This window comes from Saccopteryx bilineata, chromosome X, assembly GCF_036850765.1.
Source record: "Saccopteryx bilineata isolate mSacBil1 chromosome X, mSacBil1_pri_phased_curated, whole genome shotgun sequence".
Lineage (NCBI taxonomy): Eukaryota > Metazoa > Chordata > Mammalia > Chiroptera > Emballonuridae > Saccopteryx > Saccopteryx bilineata.
Genome location: NC_089502.1, coordinates 100,954,975 through 100,978,802, shown reverse-complemented (window position 1 = coordinate 100,978,802; position 23,828 = coordinate 100,954,975). Strand labels below are relative to the sequence as shown.

The 23,828-nt window shown below is 35.1% G+C and overlaps 1 protein-coding gene across 1 annotated transcript in view; it reads left to right on the top strand.

Moving 5' to 3' along the window:
• Positions 1 to 23,828, top strand: part of DGKK (diacylglycerol kinase kappa) — a 203,834-nt gene that overhangs the window by 76,882 nt on the left and 103,124 nt on the right. The window contains exons 6-8 of the mRNA XM_066250504.1: positions 6,229 to 6,364; positions 6,815 to 6,921; positions 7,242 to 7,367. Of these exons, the coding sequence (XP_066106601.1) occupies positions 6,229 to 6,364; positions 6,815 to 6,921; positions 7,242 to 7,367 (369 nt within the window). The remainder of the gene's footprint in view (positions 1 to 6,228; positions 6,365 to 6,814; positions 6,922 to 7,241; positions 7,368 to 23,828) is intronic.

Genomic DNA, 23,828 nt, shown 5'->3' with positions numbered 1-23,828 from the left:
AAGAGAGACAGAAGTCATGGGAAAATGAAAGGTTTGAGCCTGGGAGACTTAAAGAAAGAATAAACGAGAAAAAATAGAAATAAGAAGCTGTATGGAAAACTAGATTAAAAGGTTAGCTATTTCTAATAATGAATTGTTGTGGAACCATTAACTATGGAAACAAGAATGGACCTTAAAAGTCATTTTCTAATGCCTGACCTGTGGTAGAGCAGTAGATGAAGTGTTAACCTGGAATTCTGAGGTCGCCAGTTTGAAACCCTGGGCTTGCATGATCAAGGCACATATGGGAGTTGATGCTTCTTGCTCCTCTCCATTTCTTTCCCTCTCTCCCCCTCTTCTCTCTAAAATGAATAAATAAAATATTTTTAAAATGTCATTTTTTAAAATATCTTTAGATCAAGTCATGTATTGTTTATTTGAATGATTTCAAAGATGGGGTACTAAGATTCTTGCAAAAGAGTCCATTCTGAGTTTTTAAAGCTCTAAATTTTAGAAAATTTCTTAAGTCTTTGGCTTAGTAGAATAACTTTCTAACATTCAATGTGAGCTGCAAGAATGGAATCAACTGACTCTTGAAGTAAAAATCTCCATGTCATGGTACTTAAAGCAAACTATTTAAACAGCCTTTAAAACTATTGTATAGAAAATTAATTTTTATAATGACATCAGTCAGATGGCAAACTAAGAGGTCCAAATGCTTATTCTCTCCCCCACAAAAAAAACAACAAATAAACAACTGCATGCCAACTAGAATAGTTCTGAAAGAGTTTCACACAATAAAGAACTGCAGAAATTCTATAGAGCAAAGAGACAGAATAACCTCATCAAAAATCATACCCCACCTTACCCCCAGTCTAGCAGAGCTTGGGGCCAAAAGGAATCCTTTTGGCCTAATATTCCACAAGGGAAGAAGAGAGCAGAAGAATTCCAGCAGCCCCAGAGCAGCTGAATGGGTGAAAAAGACTCATTTTAAAATTAAAGACACAATAGGCTGAAAGCAAATGATAATCCAAGGAAAGCATGGGTGGCTATACTTATAACAGACAAAATAGACTTTAAGTCTCAAATTGCCTCTAGAGACAAAGAAGAACATTATATAATGATAAAAGGGTCAATTCAACAGGAAAATATAACAATTATAGGTATATATGCATTAAACCTCAGAGTACCAACTTACATATATGAAATAATGACAGATTTGAAAGCAGGAATTAACAGAAGTACAATAATAGAAGGGGACTTCACTACTCCAATTAAAATAATGGTTAGAACATAGAGACAGAAAATCAATTAAGAAACATCTGATTTGAATAACACTATTGACCAAATGGACCTAACATATACAAAAATTTACATTCAACAACAGAAGACACATTCTTCTCAAGGGCACATGGAACATCTTTTCAGGATAAATAACATGTTAGGCAGTGGTGGGATTCAAATAATTTAACAACAGATTCTCTGCCCTAATGACTGTTTTAAGTATGAAAAACAATATACCAAAAGATAGTTTAATATTTCATGCATTTAATACTTAAATAAGAACAATAAAAGAGGTACACAAAACTAGATTATGTTATAAGAAAGAATTTTAAAATATTAACGAAAAAATATTAAGTAATACCTGACAAAAACAATACAAGTTGTCATCCCCTGGTTGTTTGGCACTTTTTCTTTTTCTTTTATATATTTGTTTACTAAAGTAACAAATGCGACAGAATTAAAATTTAGTATTTCATCAAAGGTGTGATGAGTTTTATGAAAACAATAAATATTACAAGCATAGTTACGTCAAATTTTTTTCACCTGAGAATGGGATGAACATTACTACAGGTACTTAGAATACACTGTTGTGCAGATGAATTATAAAAAAGAGTAAGGAATGTAAATTTGTGATTTCCACATTGGGTGGCTGCCCAGGTGTCCACCTTAGAGAGAACCCTGATTAAAAGTGCCATTTTAACAACTAGTTCGCTAAACTCAACAAAAAATTATGTATTAGTTCTGCCAAACTGGGGCGAACTGGCTCAATTCTACCACAGATGTTAGGTCCTAAACAAGCCTTAATAATAGGTTTTAAAAACATGGATACCATTCCAAGTATCTCTTCTGACCATAATAGAACAGAATATGGATCAATAACAGCAAGAACATGAAAAAAATTATGAATACATAGAAACTTAACAGTTCAGTCTTGAACAACCATTGGGTCAAAAAGGAAATTCAAAGGGAATTTAAAAAGTATCTTGAGAAAAAACAAAAGTGAAAACACAACATACCAAAACCTAGAGATGCAGCAAAAAGAGTTATAACAGGGAAGTTTATAACAATAAACAATACCATTAAAATAGAAAGCCCTCAAATAAACAACTTAACTTTACACCTCAAGCAACTAGAAAAATAACAAACTCAGCCCAAAGTTAGCAGAAGAAAGAAAATAATTGCGATTAGAAGTAAGTCAAATAGAGAAAAAATATATAAAAGGTCAAAAAATGAAGAGATGCGTATTTTGAAAAGATAAATAAAATTGAGAAATCTTTAGCTACACTAAGAATGAAGAGAGAAGATTAAAATAAATAAAATCTGAAGCAAAAGAAGTCTCAGAAATAAAAGGGATCTTAAGGGACTATTATGAACAAACTAGATAACTTAGAAGAAATGAATAATTTCCTAGAAACATATAAACCACTAAAACTGAATCAGGAAGAATTATAAAGCATTAACAGACCAATAGCAAATAAAAATATTGGGTCAAGGTGGGATAAATGGTGATGGATGGAGACTTGACTTGGAAGGGGTGATGAACACACAATATAGTGTACAGAGTTAGTTTGTTAGAACTAACTAATTCAGTAAGGTTATTGGAAACATCAATTCATAGTTGCTTCTCATATGTTCCTTGACCGGGTAAGTTCAGGATTTCAAATCAGCAACCTCAGTATTCCAGGTCAACGCTTTATCTAATGTGCCATCACAGGTCAGGCCAATTGAGTTTCTAAACACAAACAATGAACTGTTCAAATGGGAAATTAAGAAAACAACTCATTCATAATAGCAACAAAAGTATAAAGTAGTTAGAAATAAATCTAACTAAAAAGGTGAATGACTTGTACATTGAAAATTATAAAATATTGATAAAAGAAATTAAATAAGATATAGATAAATGAATAAACATCCCATGTTTATGAATTGTAAGAATTAATATTGTTAACATGTTCATACTACCCAAAGTGGTCAAGAAATTTATTGTAATTCCAATCAGAATCCCAAAGGCATTCCTACAGAAAAAACAATTTCTAAAATTTATATAGAACCACAAAATACCCCAATAGCCAAACAATCTGGAACAAGAACAAATCTGGAGGCATCACACTTTCTGATATCAAAGCACATTTCAAAGCTATAGTGATCAAAACAGTATTGCATTAGCATAGAAACAGAGTAGAATGGTGGTTACTAAATGCTGAAGAGAGGGGGAATGGGAAGACATTGGTTAAGGGAAACAAAGTTTCAGTTATGAAAGATTAATAAATTCTGGAGATCTAATGAACAGCAATGTGGCTATTGGTAACAATAATTTATTGCATACAAAATTTGCCTAGAAATATTTTAAGTACTTTCAACACAAAAAATGGGAAAGAAAGAGGTACATATCTGAGGTAATAGATATGTTAATTAGCTTGATTCTTATCATTATTTCACTATATGTGTATATACATCATCAAATTAAATTAAATACATACATTTTTAAGTTGTCAAAATACCTCAATTTTTAAAATCCACTCTAAAAATAAAAGAAAATTAGTTTTTTATGTGTATCAACCAGATGAACTCCAACATTCCTTTCAACTTCAAAAGCTTATGATTCGATGATTTCATTAAGTAGATGGGAAAACTGAACCTCAGAGGTGTTCAATTGTCTTGCCTGAAATCACAGTTTATTGTAGCAGAATTGAGTTTTTAGATCCTTTTAATCCATGCTCTTGGAAAGACATCTTAAATTCTGCCCAATTAATTATCTTTTTTTTTCTCCTCCAATCCCCACTTTGTGTTTATGGAATAGTCTGAAGGAAGACTACATAGTACAAGCCAGACGGCTTAATTGTAAAGATCATCAAAAAGATTCAAGTTGTCCCACTATAATTACAATTAGCTCCCCATATCACTGTTAATGTGTCTTAGATAATATTATCACCCTACTAAAGGACAAACATTCTGTAGTAGTGGTTTGTATACATAACAGTTTTTCATTTGTATTTATATGTGTTTTTAATCTGTCTCAACTGCCAGAAAAGCTTGCAGTGACATACTGTATTAGCTTCCTAAGATTGCCAAAATAATGACCCCAAACTGGGTGAGTTAATACAGAAGCATTATTTCATAGTCTTGAAATCTAGAAGTCCAAAAACAAAGTGCTGGCAGACCCATTTTCTCACTGAAGGCTCTAGGGGAGGATCCTTCTTTATCTCTTCTTAGCTTCTGGTGATTGTAGGTATTCCTTGGTATTCTTTGGCTTGTAGACATATCACTCCAGTTTCTGCCTCTGTCATTACATGGCGTTCTCCCCTGTGTCTATGTCCAAATTTCCCTCTTCTTATAAGAACACCATTTGTTGGATTCATTATAACCTCAAGTTAATTACATCTGTAAAGGCCGAACAAACCACACATACTCATCCAGGGTTGGGTGCATCAAAGTTTCCTTATAAAATAGGATGCACATAGGAGTATAAGTCCCATATTCTCAACTGCTAAACCAAAACAATGTCCATTTTACATATTCTTTTATATCCTGTAGCTAATGGGACCATGAGATCAATATTTTACCCAGGCAGAGTTACTCATTTCTTCTAATTGCCCCATAGAACCTTGCACATTCTAGGAGAGCTCACTTTTCACTCTGTACTTGAATGACCTGTTTAGAAAATTGCTTCTCCAAGGAAACTATGAGCTCCTTGAGGGCAAGAACCGTGGCTCATTTATCTCTGTGTCTTTAGTACCTAGCTTCATAGATAATGCAAAGTAGGCTTTTAGTAATTATTGTAGGAGGGAAAGAAGGAAGTTACTTACAGAGTTATGATCTAGTAGCTTAGAAAAGAGAAAGGTGCTGGGAGCTCAGAATGCTAAAGCCAAGACTATGTCACTTCCTCAGGATTCTCCATCCTCTGATTTTCTTAAACCATTGCCAGGGTCTCAGCATGCAATAAACATTGAAATCACAAGACCATTCCAGATTAGGTGAGCCTTTAGCTCATCAAAGTACCAATTCTTTCCAGGAGCTTCCTGGTCAACCCAACAACAGCTTAGTACATAGCTATCATGCCAGAAGGAAGAAGAAATGATCAGAGAATGTTGTGTACAGGCTATATTTTAGATGACTAAATTGATCAACATTGAACACTTAATGTGTCAGAACCTTTAAATAGTCTCTCTTTCTCTCTCTCTCTCTCTCTCTCTCTCTCTCTCACACACACACACACACACACACACACACACTCACACCCCACTATCAGCTGGCATTAGGGACAATTGGTGGCTCTTTTTAAAGTCTTGTCATGCCTTTACAAACACAACCCATTATAATGTCAAAAATAAAGACCTGAATGTGTATGCCTATGTTTATACTCCAGAAGGGAAAAATCAGACACTCATTGGAATTAGAGAAAAGGTAGAAGAGTTTTATAAAATGCATATGCAAAATAAACTTAGGAGTTTTTGATACCCACCTCTTTCCTTCTCCTTTCAATTCCAAAACTAGTTACTGGTATGCCCTTTGCCTGCTCCCCCAACCCCTAGTCATGAGAGTCAGGCTATGATAAAGAAATGCAGAATTTATAGGCAGGTTAAAAATAAATGTAAAGTTTAATACTGTGAAAGAAGACACCAAGCATAATGTCATTTTATGAGGGAAAAGACTTTGTCTTATTTATTTCTGTATTCCCCAATGTTTTGAAAAGTGCCAAGAACATAGTAATTACTCAGTAAATATTTGTTTAATGAATTTTGAATGGATTAACTTGACTAACCAGGAAACTACTATAGGTAGTAAAAGTATGTTATTTAGAAAAGAATATTTGCATAAGAACCCCCTAAAGATGAAACTGTTGTCCAGGTAATGCAGTACTCTGCTCACCTATATAGCTGGCCATTTCAGCCTTAGCAGCAGATTTTCTGGCCTTCCCTAATTCGTCTCTGTGATTAACTCTCTGTTCTCTCTCATTTATTTTAGATACCTTCAGCAGAAAATAACCCTTTTCTGGTTGGAATGCATTATTGGTATTCTAGTCAGAGCCTCCATACCCAGTATTGCAATGTTTGCCGGGAGAGCATTCCTGCCTTATCGAGAAATGTTATCATATGTGAAGGTACCTTTCTGATTTCTTTAGGAACTGGAGCTAATTAGGTAGACATGGGGTGAAGGAGCTCATGAGCTTTAATATCACTCACACTGGGTCACTGTTAATTCTGACACTTAACAGACTGAGGAAAGGAGATGGGAAGAACCTGCTATAAGGGGTAATTCTCATAAATTGGAAGGAAGAATTGGGTCTGGGAAGATTGGACAATATGGTCACAGGGGTTGGAAAAACAGAAATCACCTTATTCTTACCATCAATGTCCATTCAAACTAGAAAGTAGAAAATTAAAATTCAGTAAAAATAAAAAGAAACTGAATCATATGGAAAAGAGGTCTTTGGAGGTGGGTCAGGACTATTTAGATACATCTAGGTTCTAACTTTCAGAGCAGTGAATGGAATTAAAATCTTCATTATTGCCAGACTTACATCTATCTTTTTTCTTTCTCTTTTTCAAAGTATGCAAAGTGAAGTCTCACACATTGTGTGCTTTGAGAGCAAGCAAAGACTGTAAGTGGAATACTTTGTCAATCACTGATGACCTCCTCATACCTGCAGATGAAATAGTGAGTACCAGCCATGCTTTCTCAGTCACCTCTTTCTATTCCCCTTTAGTCAGGACACATAGGGGAAAAAAGACTTCTTCCTGTCTTCAGACAACCCAAGTAGGTTTCTTCCCCAAGATCATGATCCAACCAATATAGAAGAATTAAAGCCCCTTACTCCTACCTGTCATTGCTCACTAACATTAGAGTGGGGAGGACAGGACCAGGAAGAACTTCTCTAGGGTTACCTAATATCCTCCAAGGGTAGTATAGTTATCCCAGCTGGCCCTCCCTCTCCTTATATCCCTAACTTCTACTTCTTATCTCTTTTTACTCTTCAGAAAACTATGCCACATCAGTGGGTAGAAGGAAATCTGTCTGTTCCTTCTCACTGTGCAGTATGTCATGACAACTGTGGCAGTTCGCAAAGACTTCAAGATTTCCGGTGTCTGTGGTGTAATTCCACGGTAAGTCCCTTCTCATCTCCTTGATACTTAGAGAACTTGACTTGTAGAGAAGGGGTGATTGAAGTTTGTGCACACACATAGATAAAACTCTCAGGGACTGTTACCTCAAAATAGATTATACAGATTCCATCTTACAAAGCTCAGTATCTTGCCTTTCCAGATCTGGTTAGGGAGTCACTAAAAAAACCTTAAGACTCGCATTATTTTTTTACTATTTCTAAAATTTTATTAATTTTTAATTTATTCTGTATACATGCATTCAAATGTCCCACTGAATATAACTCCCTCACCCCCACCCCTGTGTCCCTTTTTTTCTTTTTTTAAAATTAATTTTAATGGAGTGACATTGATAAATCAGGGTACATATGTTCAGAGAAAACATCTCTAGGTTATTTTGACATTTGATTATGCTGCATTCCCAACACCCAAAGTCCAATTGTCTTCCATCACCTTTTATCTGGTTTTCTTTGTGCCCCTCCCCTCCCCCAACCCCCTCCCTCTCCTCCCCCCACCCCCTCCCTCTCCTCCCCCCAAACCTGTAACCCCCACCCTCTTGTCCATGTCTTTGAGTCTCATTTTTATGACCCAACTATATATGGAATCATATAGTTCTTACTTTTTTCTGATTTACTTATTTCGCTCAGTATAATGTTATCAAGGTCCATCCATGTTGTTGTAAATGATCCAATGTCATCATTTCTTATGGCTGAGTAGTATTCCATAGTATATATGTACCAAAGCGTTTTAATACACTCGTCCATTGATGGACACTTGGGCTGTTTCCAGATCTTCGCTATTGTGAACAATGCTGCCATAAACATGGGGGTGCATTTCTTCTTTTCAAACAGTGCTATGGTGTTCTTGAGGTATATTCCTAAAAGTAGTATAGCTGGGTCAAAAGGCAGTTCGATTTTTAATTTTTTGAGTAATCTCCAAACTATTTTCCACAGTGGCTGCACCAGTCTACATTCCCACCAGCAGTGCAGGAGGGTTCCCTTTTCTCCACATCCTCGCCAGCACTTATTCTGTGTTGTTTTGTTGATGAGTGCCATTCTGACTGGTGTGAGATGATATCTCATTGTGGTTTTAACTTGCATTTCTCTAATGTTTAGTGATGTTGAGCATTTTTTATATGCCTGTTGGCCATCTGTATGTCCTCTTTGGAGAAGTGTCTATTCATTTCTTTCACCCATTTTTTGATTGGATTGTTTGTCTTCCTGGTGTTAAGTTTTACAAGTTCTTTACACATTTTGGTTATTAACCACTTATCAACATATTGTCAAATATGTTCTCACATTGTGTAGTTTGTCTTTTTATTCTGTTCTTATTGTCTTTAGCTGTGCAAAACTTTTTAGTTTGATATAGTCCCATTTGTTTATCCTGTCTTTCATTTCACTTGCCCGTGGAGATAAATCAGCAAATATATTGCTGCGAGAGATGTCAGAGAGTTTATTGCCTATATTTTCTTCTAAGATGCTTATGGTTTTACAGCTTACATTTAAGTATTTTATCCATTTTGAGTTTATTTTTGTGAATGGTGTACGTTGGTGGTCTACTTTCATTTTTTGCTGGTAGCTGTCCAACTTTCCCAACACCATTTGTTGAAGAGGCTGTCTATTCCAATGTATGCTCTTACCTCCTTTGTCAAATATCAGTTGTCCATAAAAGTGTGGGTTTCTTTTTGGGTTCTCAGTTCTGTTCCATTGATCAATATGCCTGTTCTTATGCCAGTACCAGGCTGTTTTGAATACAATGGCCTTGTAGTATAACTTGATATCAGGAAGTGTGATACCTCTACTTTATTCTTCCTTTTCAAGATTGCTGAGGCTATTAATGTTCTCCTTTGGTTCCATATAAATTTTGGGAATATGTGTTCTATACCTTTGAAGTAAGTCATTGGTATTTTAATTGGTATTGCATTGAATTTATAAATTGCTTTGGGTAATATAGACATTTTAATAATGTTTATTCTTCTTAACCATGAGCACGGTATATGCTTCCACTTGTTTGTATCTTCCCTGATTTCTTTTATCAATGTTTTATAATTTTCCGAGTACAAGTGTTTAATCTCCCTGGTTAAATTTATTCCTAGGTATTTTATTTATTCTTTTTTTTTTTTTTTTTTGGTTGCAATGCTGAAGGGGATTGCTTCCCTAATTTCTCTTTCTGACAGTTTACTGTTAGTGTATAAAAAGGCCTCTGATTTCTGAGTATTAATTTTGTATCCTGCCACCTTGCTGAATTCATTTATCAGTTCCACTAGTGTTTTGACTGAGACTTTAGGGTTTTCTATATACAATATCATATCATCTGCAAATAATGATAGTTTTAGTTCTTCTTTTCCAATTTGGATGCCTTTCATTTCTTTTTTCTTGTCTGATTGCTGTGGCTAGAACTTCCAGAACAATGTTGAATAAGAGTCATGAAAGGGAGCACCCCTGCCTTGTTCCTGATCTTAAGGGGATTGCTTTAAATTTTTGTCCATTGAGTATGATGTTGGCTGTGGGTTTGTCATAGATGGCTTTTATCATGTTGAGGTATGTTCCCTGTATTCCTACCTTGCTAAGAGTTTTGATCATGAATGGGTGCTGGATTTTATCAAATGCTTTTTCTGCATCTATTAAAATTATCATATGGTTTTTCTCCTTCTTTTGACTTATGTGATGAATCACATTGATTCATTTGTTAATATTGTACTAGCCTTGCCTCCCAAGAATAAATCCCACTTGATCATGGTGTATGATTTTTTTCATATATTGCTGGATCTGGTTTGCTAATATTTTGTTGAGGATTTCAGCATCTAAATTCATCGGGGATATAATTTCCTTTCTTTGTTTTGTCTTTGCCTGGTTTTGGAATCAGAATTATGCCCAACTCATAAAAGGAGCTTGGAAGACTTCCTTCCTCTTGAAATTTTTGAAATAGCTTGAGAAGGAAAGGAGTTAATTCTTTTTTGAATATTTGGTATGATTCAATTGTGAAGCCATCTGGCCCAGCACTTTTCTTTTTTGGGGACTTTTTTGATAACTGTTTCTATCTCATTTGGTGTAATCGGTCTGTTTAGGTTTTCTGATTCTTCCAGATTAATTTTTGGAAGATTATATGTTTCAAGAAATTTGTCCATTTCATCTAGGTTGTCTAGTTTTTTGGCATACAGTTCTTGATAGTATTTTCTTACAATATTTTGTATCTCTGTTGTGTCAGTTGTTATTTCTCCACTCTCATTTTTCATTTTATTTATTTGAGTCCTCTCTCTTTTTTTCTTGGTAAGTCTAGTTAAAGGATCATCGATCTCGTTTACCTTTTTATTGATCATCTATATTGTTTCTTTAGCCTCTATGTCATTTATTTCTGCTCTGATCTTTATTATTTCCTGCCTTCTACTGCCTCTGGACTTTACTTGCTGTTCTTTTTCTAGTTCTTTTAGATGCAGGGTCAAGTTGTTTATTTGAGCTTTTTCTAGCTTCTTAAGGTATGCCTGTAATGCTATGAACTTCCCTCTCAGGTCTGCTTTTGCTGTGTCCCATAAATTTTGAGTTGATGTGGCATTATCGTTCATTTCCAGGAATTTTTTAAATTCTTCTTTGATCTCATTGTTAATTTATTTGTTATTAATAACATGCTATTTAGTTTTCAAGTGTTTGAGTATTTTTCAGTTTTTCTGTTGTGGTTGATTTCTAGTTTCATGCCATTGTGATCAGAGAAAGTGCTCAATATGATTTCAATCTTCTTAAATTTGTTGAGACTGCTTTTGTGCCCTAACATGTGTTCTATCCTAGAGAATGTACCATGAGCACTTGAAAAGAATGTATATTCTGCTGCTTTAGGGTGTAAGGTTCTGAAGATATCTATTAAATTGAGTTGATCTAGTATGTCCTTTAAGTCTGCTGTTTCTTTGTTAATGTTCTTTCTTGAGGATCTATCTAGTGATGTTATTGGGGCATTGAAATCACCTACTAGTACAGTATTGCTGTTGATCGTGCCCTTTAAATCCATCAAAGTCTGCTTTATATATTTAGTTGCTCCTATATTAGGTGCTTAGATATTTATAACGGTTATATCTTCCTGTTGGATTTTTCCCTTTATCATTATGTAGTGACCTTCTTTATCTCTTACTATAGCCTTTGTTTTAAAGTCCATTTTATCTGATATAAGTATTGCTACCCCAGCTTTTTTTTCATTTCCATTTGCATGAAATATTTTTTCCATCCTTTTATCTTCACTGTATATGCATCTTTTGTTTTAAGGTGTGTCTCTTGTAGACAGTATATGTATGGGTTCTGTTTTTTTATTCATGCAGCTACCCTATGTCTTTTGATTGGATCATTTAATCCATTTACATTTAAGGTTATTATTGATATGTAGTTGTTTATTGCCATTTTATTTTTTAAAACTGTATTTCTCTTTTGCTATATTCTTTTTCTCCTTTGATCTGTTTACAACAAGCCCCTTAGCATTTCCTGCAGCATTGGTTTGGTTGTAGTGAATTCCTTAAGTTTTTTTTGTTTGGAAAGCTTTCTATTTGTCCTTCAATTTTAAATGATAGCCTTACTGGATAAAGTAGTCTTGGTTGTAGGTTCTTGTTCTGCAGTACTTTGAATATTTCTTGCCATTCCCTTCTGGCCTCAAGTGTTTCTGTTGAGAAGTCGGATATCATCCTAATGGGGGTACCTTTGTAGGTGATAGCCTTTTTTTCCCTAGCAACTTTTAATATTTTCTTTCATCACTTAGCTTTGGTATTTTAATTATGAAGTGTCTTGGTGTAGATTTCTTTGAGGCTAGGACTTCCACAATTATGTTGAATAAGAGTGGTGAAAGGGGGCACCCCTGCCTTGTTCCTGATCTTAAGAGGATTGCTTTTAATTTTTGCCCATTAAGCATGATGTTGGCAGTGGGTTTATCATAGATGGTCTTTATCATTTTGAGGTATGTTCCCTGTATTTCCATTTTGCTGAGAATTTAGATCATTATTGAGTGATGGATTTTATCAAATGATTTTTCTGCATCTATTGATATTATCATGTAATTTTTCTCCTTCCTTTTGTTTATGTAATGAATCACATTGATTGATTTGTGAATATTGTACCAGTCTTGCCTCCCCAGAATAAATCCCACTTGATCATGATCTATGATATTTTTCATGTATTGCTAGATTCATTTTGCTAATATTTTGTTGAAAATTTTAGCAAAGTTTATCAGAGATACTGGCCTAAAGTTTCCTTTCTTTGTAGTGTCTTTACCTAGTTTTGGAAGGAGAACTATGCTTCCCTCATAAGAGGAGCTTGGAAGTCTTCCCTTCTCTTTTGTTTTTTATTTAATTAATTGTGATTACATAGATTCTAGTGTCGCCCCAAATGCATCCCCCTGTTCCCTTATTCCCTTCAACGTCTCCCTTCCCCCCTCCCAACAGTGCCCTCCCTCGATACCTTCAGGTTTATCCCATCCTATCATCCTCTTTCCCTCTGTCCTCTTTTCTTCTGTTCCCTTTGATCCCTCTGTCTCAGCTCCATTCCTCAGTTCTCATTGTTCCTTGGATTCCTCAATTGAGTGAGGTCATATGATATTTTTCTTTCTCTGCCTGGCTTATTTCACTTAACATAATAGTTTCCAGGTCCATACATGTTGTTGCAAAAGGTAATATTTCCTTCTCTTTCATGGCCCTGTAGTATTCCTTTGTATATATGTACCAAAGCTTTTTAATCCAGTTCTCTACTGATGGACACTTGAGCTGTTTCCAGATCTTTGATATTGTGAACAATGATGCTATAAACATGGGGGTGCATTTCCTTTTTTCAGTTGGTGATATAGTGTTCTTGGGATATATTCCTGAAAGTGGGATGGCTGGGTCAAAAGACAGATCCATTTTTAATTTTTGAGGAATCTCTATACTGTTTTTCACAGTGGCTGCACCAGTCTGCATTCCCACCAGCAGTGCAGAAGGGTTCCCTTTTCTCGATATCCTCGCCAGTACCTATCGTGTGTTGTTTTGTTAATGAGCGCCATTCTGACTGGTGTGAGGTGGTATCTCATTGTGGTTTTAATTTGCATTTCTCTATTGATTAGTGATGTTGAACATTTTTTCATCTGTCTAGTGGCCATCTGTACGTCCTCTTTGGAGAAGTGTCTATTCATTTCTTTTGCCCATTTTTGATTGGATTTTTTGTCTTCCTGGTGTTGAGATTTACAAGTCCTTTATAAATTTTGGTTATTAATTCCTTATCAGACATATTGTCAAATATGTTCTCCCTTTGTGTGGTTTGTTTTTTTTTTAATCTGATCACATTGTCTTTAATTGTACAAAAGCTTTTTAGTTTGATATAGTACCGTTTGTTTATCCTGTCTTTTATTTCACTTGCTCCTGGAGACAAATCAGCAAATATATTGTGAGAGATGTCGATGAGCTTATGCTTATGTTATCTTCTAAGATCTTATGGTTTTGTCACTTACATTTAGGTCTTTTATCCATTTTGAGTTTATTTTTGTGAATGGTGTAAGTTGGGAAAAAAACAAAGAAGACTCAAATAAATAAAATTAGAAATGAGAGTGGAGAAATAACAACTGATACAACAGGAATACAAAGACTGTAAGAAAATACTATAAAGAACTGTATGCCTAAAAATTAGACAACCTAGGTCAAATGGACAAATTCCTTGAAACATATAATCTTTCAAAAATCAATCTGGAAGAATCACAAAACCAAAACAGACTGATTACAACAAATGAGATCAAAACAGTTATCAAAAAACTCCCAACAGCCCTGGCCGGTTGGCTCAGCGGTAGAGCGTCGGTCTAGCGTGCAGAGGACCCGGGTTCGATTCCCGGCCAGGGCACACAGGAGAAGCGCCCATTTGCTTCTCCACCCCTCTGCCATGCTTTCCTCTCTGTCTCTCTCTTCCCCTCCTGCAGCCAAGGCTCCATTGGAGCAAAGATGGCCCGGGCGCTGGGGATGGCTCTGTGGCCTCTGCCTCAGGTGCTAGAGTGGCTCTGGTCGCAACATGGCAATGCCCAGGATGGGCAGAGCATCGCCCCCTGGTGGGCAGAGCGTCGCCCCTGGTGGGCGTGCCGGGTGGATCCCGGTCGGGCACATGCGGGAGTCTGTCTGACTGTCTCTCCCTGCTTCCAGCTTCAGAAAAAGGAAAAAAAAAAACTCCCAACAAACAAAAGCCCCAAGCAGATGGCTTCACAGGTAAATTTTACCAAATATTGAAAGAAGAACTAACTCCTATCCTTCTCAAGCTATTTCTAAAAATTCAAGAGGAAGGAAGACTTTCAAGCTCCTTTTATGAGGCGAGCATAATTCTGATTTCAAAACCAAGCAAAGATAACAAAAAGGAAGAACATTTTAGGCCAATATCCCTGATGAACTTAGATGCTAAAATCCTTAACAAAATATTAGCAAACCAGATCCGGCAATACATGAAAAATATTATACATCATCATCAAGTGGATTTATTCTAGGGAAGCAAGGATGGTACAATATTCATAAATCAATCAATGTGATTCATCACATAAACAAAAGGAAGGAGAAAAACCACATGATAATTTCAATAAATGCAGAAAAAGCATTTGATAAAATCCAGCACCCATTCATGATCAAAACTCTCAACAAAGTGGGAATACTGGGAACATACCTCAACATAATAAAGGCCATCTATGACAAACCCACTGCCAACATCATGCTTAATGGGCAAAAATTGAAAGCAATCCCCTTAAGATCAGGAACAAGGCAGGGGTGCCTCCTTTCACCAGTCTTATTCAACATAGTACTGGAAGACCTAGCTACAACAGTCAGACAAGAAGAAGAAATGAAAGGCATCCAAATTGGAAAAGAAGAAGTAAAACTATCATTATTTGCAGATGATATGATACTATATATAGAAAACCCTAAAGTCTCAGTGAAAAAACTACTCGACCTGATAAATGAATTCAGCAAAGTGGCAGGATATAAAATTAATACATGGAAGTCTTCCCTTCTCTTGAATTTTTAGAAATTGCTTGAGAAGGATAGGTGTTAGCTCTTCTTTGACTATTTTGTAAAATTCGCCTATGAAGCCATCTGAGACATCTGGTCCCGGACTTTTTTCTTTTTTTGCTGGAAGATTTTTTTTTTTTACAGAGACTGAGAGAGGGTCAGAGAGAGGGATAGACAGGGACAGACAAACAGGAACCGAGAGATGAAAAGTATCAATCATTAGTTTTTCATTGCGCATTGCGACACCTTAGCTGTACATTGATTGCTTTCTCATATGTGCCTTGACCGCGGGCCTTCAGCAGACCGAGTAATCCCTTACTCCAGCCAGTGACCTTGGGTCCAAGCTGGTGAGCTTTTTCCTCAAACCAGATGAGCCCGTGCTCAAGGTGGCGACCTCGGAGTCTCAAACCTGGGTCCTCGGCATCCCAGTCTGACGTTCCATCCACTGCACCACCACCTGGTCAGGCCTTTGCTGGAAGTTTTTTGATAACTGTTTCAATTTCATTTGTTGTAATCATTCTGTTTAGGTTTTCTGATTCTTCCAGATTGAATTTTTGGAAGATTACATGTTTCTAGGAATTTATCCATTTCACCTAGGTTGTCTAATTTTTGGCATACAGATCTTCATAGTATTTTCTTACAATCCTTTGTATTTCAGTGGTGTCAGTTGTTACTTCTCCACTTTCATTTCTAATTTTATCAATTTGAGGCCTCTCTCTTTTCTTCTTGATGAGTCTGGTTAAAGGTTCATTAATCTTGTTTACCTTTTCAAAAAACCAGCTCTTGGTTTCATTGATCTTCTCAATTGTTTTTTTGAGCTTCTATGTCATTTATTTCTGCTCTGATCTTTATTATTTTCTTCCTTCTACTTCCTCTGGGGTTTCTTCTAGTTCTATTTTTTCTTCTTCTAGTTCTTTTAGATACAGGGTTAGTTTGTTTATTTGAGATTTCTCTTGCTTTGTAAGGTATGCCTGTAATGCTATGAACTTCCCTCGCAGGATTGCTTTTGCTGTGACCCATAACTTTTTAGTTGTTGTATGTTCACTTTCATTTGTTTCAAGGAAATTTTTTATTTCTTCCTTGATCTCATTTCTGAACCATTCATTGTTTAATAACAGCTATTTAGCCTCCAAGTGTTTGAATGTTTTTCAGTTTTTCTGTTGTAGTTGATTTCTAGTTTCATGCCATTTTGATCAGACAAGACGCATGATATGATTTAAGTCTTCTAAAACTTATTGAGACTTGTTTTGTGTCCTAACATGTGGTCTATCCTAGAATGTACCATGAGGACTTGAAAAGAATGTATATTCTGCTGTTTTGGGGTGAAAGGTTCTGAAAATATCTATTAAATCCAGTTGATATAGTGTGTCACTTAAGGTGGCTGTTTCTTTGTTAATTTTTTGTCTGGAGGTTCTATCCATTGATGTTAGTGGGGTATTAAAATCCCCTGTAATTATAGAATTGCTGTTGATATTGCCATTTGTATCCGTCAAAATCTGCTTTATATATTTATGTGCTCCTATATTAGGCACATAGATATTTACAATGGTTATATCCTCCTGTTGGATTGCTCTCTTTATCATTATGTAGTGACTCTTTTATCCTTTACTATAGCCTTTCTTTTAAAGTTTATTTTGTCAGATATATGTATTGCTACCCCAGCTTTTTCTTTTATTTCCATTTGCACAAAAAAAAATTTTCCATCCCTTCACTTTCAGTCTGTGTGTATCTTTTGTTTTGAGATGGTTCTCTTGTAGACAGCATATGTTTGGGTCCTGTTTTCTTATTCGTGTAGCTATACTATGTCTTTTGATTGAAATATTAAACCATTTACATTTAAGGTTATTATTTATATGTAGTTGCTTATTGCCATTTTATTCTTAAAATCTACATTACTCTTTTTCTCTACATTTTTTTGTGTTTTTTTTTCCAGCAGGTTTCTTATCATTTCTTGCTGTACTGGTTTGGTTGTAATGAATACCTTAAGATTTTTTCGTCTAATAAGCTTTTTATTTCTCCTTCAATTTTAAACACTAGCCTTGCTGGATAAAGAAATCTTGGTTTTAGGTTCTTGCTTTACATCACTTTGAATATTTCTTGCCAATCCCTTCTGATCTCATGTGTTTCTGTTAAGAAGTCAAAATTCATCTATATGGGGGCTCCTCTGTAGGTAATTAACTGTTTTTCTCTTGCAGCTTTAGTATTTTTTTTGTCTCTTAACTTTGACAATTTAATTATGATGTGTCTTGTTATAGGCCTCCTTGGGTTTCTCTTTAATGGAACTCTCTGTGTTCTTGAACTTGTGTGACTTTTTCCTTGAACAATTTTGAGAAATTTTTAGCTATGATTTCTTCAAATAGGTTCTCTATTTCTTTTTTTTTAATTATAATTTTATTTTTTAATGGGGCGACATCAATAAATCAGGTTACATATATTCAAAGATCAACAAGTCCAGGTTATCTTGTCTTTCAATTATGATGCATACCCATCACCCAAAGTCAGATTGTCCTCTGTCACCTTCTATCTAGTTTTCTTTGTGCCCCTCCCCCTCCCCCTTTCCCTCTCCCTTTCGCCCCTCCCCCCATAACCACCACACTCTTATCAATGTCTCTTAGTTTCACTTTTATGTCCCACCTACGTATGGAATAATGCAGTTCCAGGTTTTTTCTGATTTACTTATTTCACTTCGTATCATGTTATCAAGATCCCACCATTTTGCTGTAAATGATCCGATGTCATCATTTCTTATGGCTGAGTAGTATTCCATAGTGTATATGTGCCACATCTTCTTTATCCAGTCGTCTATTGACAGGCTTTTTGGTTGTTTCCATGTCCTGACCACTGTGGACAATGCTGCAATGAACATGGGGCTGCATGTGTCTTTACGTATCAATGTTTCTGAGTTTTGGGGGTATATACTCAGTAGAGGGATTGCTGGGTCATAAGGTAGTTCTATTTTCAGTTTTTTGAGGAACCACCATACTTTTTTCCATAATGGCTGTACTACTTTACATTCCCACCAACAATGAATGAGGGTTCTTTTTCTCCACAGCCTCTCCAACATTTGCTATTACCTGTCTTGTTAATAATAGCTAATCGAACAGGTGTGAGGTGGTATCTCATTGCAGTTTTGATTTGCATTTCTCTAATAACTAAAGAAGATGAGCATCTTTTCATATATATGTTGGCCATTTGTACTTCCTCCTGGGAGAAGTGTCTGTTCATGTCCTCTTCCCATTTTTTTATTGGATTGTTTGTTTGTTTGTTGTTGAGTTTTATGAGTTCTTTGTATATTTTGGATATTAGGCCCTTATCTGAGCTGTTGTTTGAAAATATCATTTCCCATTTAGTTGGCTTTCTGTTTATTTTGTTATCAGTTTCTCTTGCTGAGCAAAAACTTCTTAGTCTGATGTAGTCCCATTCATTAATTTTTGCCTTCACTTCTCTTGCCATTGGAGTCAAATTCATAAAATGCTCTTTAAAACCCAGGTCCATGAGTTGAGTACCTATGTCTTCTTCTATGTACTTTATTGTTTCAGGTCTTATATTTAGGTCTTTGATCCATTTTGGTTTAATTTTATTACAGGGGGACAAACTGTAGTCCAGTTTCATTCTTTTGCATGTGGCTTTTTAGTTTTCCCAGCACCATTTATTGAAGAGGCTTTCTTTTCTCCATTGTGTGTTGTTGGCCCCTTTATCAAAAATTATTTGACTATATATATGTGGTTTTATTTCTGGACTTTCTATTCTGTTCCATTGGTCTGAGTGTCTATTTTTCTGCCAAAACCATGTTGTTTTGATTGTCGTGACCCTATAATATAGTTTGAAGTCAGGTATTGTAATGCCCCCAGCTTCATTCTTTTTCTTTAGGATTGCTTTGGCTATTCAGGGTTTTTTATAATTCCATATAAATCTGATGATTTTTTGCTCTATTTCTTTAAAAGATGTCATTGGAATTTTGATGGGAATTGCATTAAATTTGTATATTGCTTTGGATAATATAGCCATCTTGATTATATTTATTCTTTCTAACCAAGAACAAGGAATATTCTTCCATCTCATTATATCTTTCTCGATTTCTCTTAACAATGGTTTATAGTTTTTATTATATAAATCCTTTACATTCTTTGTTATGTTTATTCCTAAGTATTTTATTTTTTTGTTGCAATTGTGAAGGGGATTATTCTTTTGAGTTCATTCTCAGTTGTTTCATTGTTGGCATAAAGAAAGGCTATTGACTTTTGTATGTTAATTTTGTATCCTGCAACCTTACTGTATTGGCTTATTGTTTCTAGTAGTCTTTTTGTGGATTCTTTGGGGTTTTCGATGTATAGGATCATATCATCTGCAAAAAGTGATACCTTTACTTCTTCTTTTCTGATATGGATGCCTTTTATTTCTTTGTCTTCTCTGATTGCTCTGGCTAGAACCTCTAGTACCACATTAAATAACAGTGGAAAGAGTGGACAACCCTGTCTTGTCCCTGATTTAAGGGGAAAGCCTTCAGTTTAGTGCCATTTAATATGATGTTAGCTGATGGTTTATCATATATGGCCTTTATCATGTTGAGATATTTTCCTTCTATACCCATTTTGTTGAGAGTCTTAAACATAAAATTGTGTTGTATTTTATCGAAAACCTTTTCTGCGTCTATTGATAAGATCATGTGGATTTTGTTCTTTGTTTTGTTGATATGGTGTATTACGTTAACCGTTTTACGTATGTTGAACCATGCTTGAGATTCTGGGATGAATCCTACTTGATCATGATGTATTATTTTTTTAATATGTTGTTGTATTCGATTTGCTAGTATTTTGTTTAGTATTTTAGCATCTGTATTCATTAGAGATATTGGTCTGTAGTTTTCTTTTTTTGTGCCATCCTTGCCTGGTTTTGGTATGAGGGTTATGTTGGCCTCATAAAATGTGTTTGGAAGTATTGCTTCTTCTTCAATTTTTTGGAAGACTTTAAGTAGAATAGGAACCAAGTCTTCTTTGAATGTTTGATAAAATTCGCTGGTATAGCCGTCAGGGCCTGTACTTTTATTTTTGGGGAGGTTTTTAATGGTTTTTTCTATTTCTTCTCTACTAATAGGTCTGTTTAGGCTTTCTGTTTCTTCTTGATTCAGTCTAGGAAGGTTGTATTGTTCTAGGAATTTATCCATTTCTTCTAGATTGTTGAATTTAGTGGCATAAAGTTTTTCATAGTATTCTACAATAATTCTTTGTATATCTACGATGTCCGTGGTGATTTCTCCTCTTTCATTTTGGATTTTGTTTATATGAGTTCTTTCTCTTTTTTTCTTGGTAAGTCTTGCCAAGGGTTTGTCAATTTTATTGATCTTTTCAAAGAACCAGCTCTTTGTTCTATTAATTTTTTGTATAGTTTTACTGTTCTCTATTTCATTTATTTCTGCTCTGATTTTTATTATCTCCTTTCTTCGGCTGGTTTTGGGTTGTCTTTCTTCTTCTTTTTCTAGTTCCTTAAGCTGTGAAGTTAAGTGGTTCACTTGGGCTCTCTCTTGTTTGTTCATATATCCCTGAAGTGATATGCACTTCCCTCTTATCACTGCTTTTTCTGCATCCCATAGATTCTGATATGTTGTATTGTCATTTTCATTAGTCTGTATATATCTTTTGATCTCTGCACTTATTTCTTCTTTGATCCATTCATTTTTTAAAAGTATGTTGTTTAGTTTCCACATTTTTGTGGGATTTTTTCCCTCCTTTTTGCAGTTGAATTCTAGTTTCAAGGCTTTATGATCAGAAAATATGCTTGGTACAACTTTGATTTTTCTGAATTATCTGATGTTTTTGTGGCCCAACATATGGTCAATTCTTGAGAATGATCCATGTACACTGGAGAAAAATGTATTCTCAGTCACTTTGTGATGAAATGTCCTGTAGATGTCTATCATATCCAGGTGCTCTAGTGTTTTGTTTAAGGCCACTATATCTTTGTTGATTCTCTGTTTGGATGACTGATCTAGAGCCGTCAGCGGTGTATTGAGGTCTCCAAGTATGATTGTATTTTTGTCAATTTTTGTTTTAAGGTCAATAAGTAGCTGTCTTATATATTTTGGTGCTCCTTGGTTTGGTGCATATATATTAAGAATTGTTATGTCTTCTTCATTCAGTGTCCCCTTAGCCATTATGAAATGGCCATTTTTGTCTCTTAGTACTTTTGCTGTCTTGTAATCAGCATTATCCGATATGAGTATTGCTACACCTGCTTTTTTTTTGGATGTTATTTGCTTGGAGTATAGTTTTCCAGCCTTTCACTTTGAATTTGTTTTTATCCTTGTTACTTAGATGAGTTTCCTGGAGGCAGCATACCGTTGGATTTTCTTTTTAAATCTATTCTGCTACTCTGTGTCTTTTTATTGGTGAGTTTAATCCGTTTACATTTAGTGTAATTATTGACACTTGTGAGTTCCCTATTGCCATTTTATAGATTGCTTTCTGTTAGTTTTGTGTCTTGTTTGATCCTTCTCTTTCGTTTTTGTAATTTTGTTTTTATTTGGTTATATTCCATACATCTTTCCACTGTTGCTATCTTTTTATCTCATGTGCTTCTGTGGTGGTTTTTTCAATGGTGGTTACCTTTAGGTAATGAAAAGGGTTCCTACCCTGTTCATTGTAGTGCACTATTTTGTGAGTACTTTTGTACTCCATCGTCCTTTGCTACTGTTAATCTCCATCCTCTCTCCCCTTTCTTTTTGTTGTTGTCACAGTTTAAATTTGGTTTTATTGTGTTCTTCTTGGAGCTTTTACTTGTGGCTTTATTTTTGTTTTGTTCTTTGTATCTGATTGGAGAACCCCCTTTAGTAATTCCTGGAGTGTGGGATTTCTGATGATAAATTCCCTCATCTTTTCTGTATCTGTGAATGTTTTTATTTCTCCTTCATATTTGAAGGATAGCTTTGATGGGTATAGTATTCGTGGCTGAAAGTTCCTCTCTTTCAGGACTTTAAATATTGGGGTCCACTCTCTTCTAGCTTGTAGAGTTTCTGCTGAGAAATCTGATGATAATCTAATGGGCCTTCCTTTATATGTTGTATTCTTTTCTCTCGCTGCCTTGAGAATTTTTTCTTTGCTGTTGGTTTGTGCCAATTTCATTATGATATGCCTTGGAGTAGGTTTGTTGGGGTTAAGAAAACTCGGAGTTCTGTTTGCTTCATGAATTTGAGGCTTTAGTTCTTTCCACAGGCTTGGGAAGTTCTCATCTATTATTTGTTTGAGTATGTTCTCCATTCCATTTTCTCTCTCTTCTCCCTCTGATATACCTATTATACTTATGTTATTCTTTCTGATGGAGTCAGATAATTCTTGTAGGGCTATCTCATTTTTTTTAATTTTTGATTCTCTTTCTTCCTCTCTCTGTTGTGCCTCAAGTTGCTTGTCTTCTATTTCACTAATCCTCTCTTCTATCTGGCCTGTTCTATTAACCAAGCTAGTTACCTCGTTTTTCAGCTTGTGAATTCAGTTTTTTGTCTTTGTTTGATTTGTTTTTATAGTTTCAATTTCCTTGGACATATATTTTTTGTGTTCATTGAGTGGTTTTCTGAGCTCCCTAAATTGCCTTTCTGTGTTCTCTTGTATATCTCTGAGTATTTTTAGGATTTCTATCTTGAATTCTCTGTCATTTAACTCCAAGTTTTCCAATATATTACATTTTTTCTCCATAGATTTTTCCTCATCTATCTGTGTTACCTCTCTTTCTTTTGTATCCATGATATTCGATTTTCTCTTCCTTAATGGCATCTGAGGGTGGTTTTGTTGATAGTATTAATGAAATTTAATAAAAAAATAAAAAGTTAAAAAAATAAAAAATCGAAAAAAGTTGTGGTTTTTAAAAAAAAATTAATAATGAAATAAAGAAAAATAAAATAAAATAAAAATTTTAAAAAAGGAAATTATTCCCCCCCTCCTTTTTTCCTCTCCTCTCCTCTCCCCTCTTTCTTGAAAAAATCTTGTGGTGAACTGTGAATTATATTTTATTTAATAGAACAAACAATGCCTTTAATGGAGGGCCTGAACTGGGGAAAAGTAATAAAGGGGCAAGAAAAAAGATAAAAAATAAATAATATAAAAAATATTAAAAAACGGGGAGGTATGGACCCACAAAAAGCAAATAATGAAAAAATTTGGATCAAGAATAAAATGATTTGTGTTTAGGTGTTGGTGGACTAAGAGTTATGATGAGAGGAGTAAGAGGGAAATAGGAAAATGGGGGGACAAATTAAAAAATTACTATTGTATTTAGTGGAACAAGAGCTTGATAAAATGGAGAGCCAGGGATGGGAGCACTGCTAGTGAGTTAAAAAGGTGAAGTAAAAACCCCCCAAAATGCCACAAACATAAGTTTGAGTCCCAGATAAAATTATTTGTTCATTATTGAGGTTTGAATGAGAGGAGACATAAAGGAGAAAGGAAGAAACTAATATAGAGAAAGAAAAGAAAGAGAGAGAGAAAAAAGAAGGAACCACT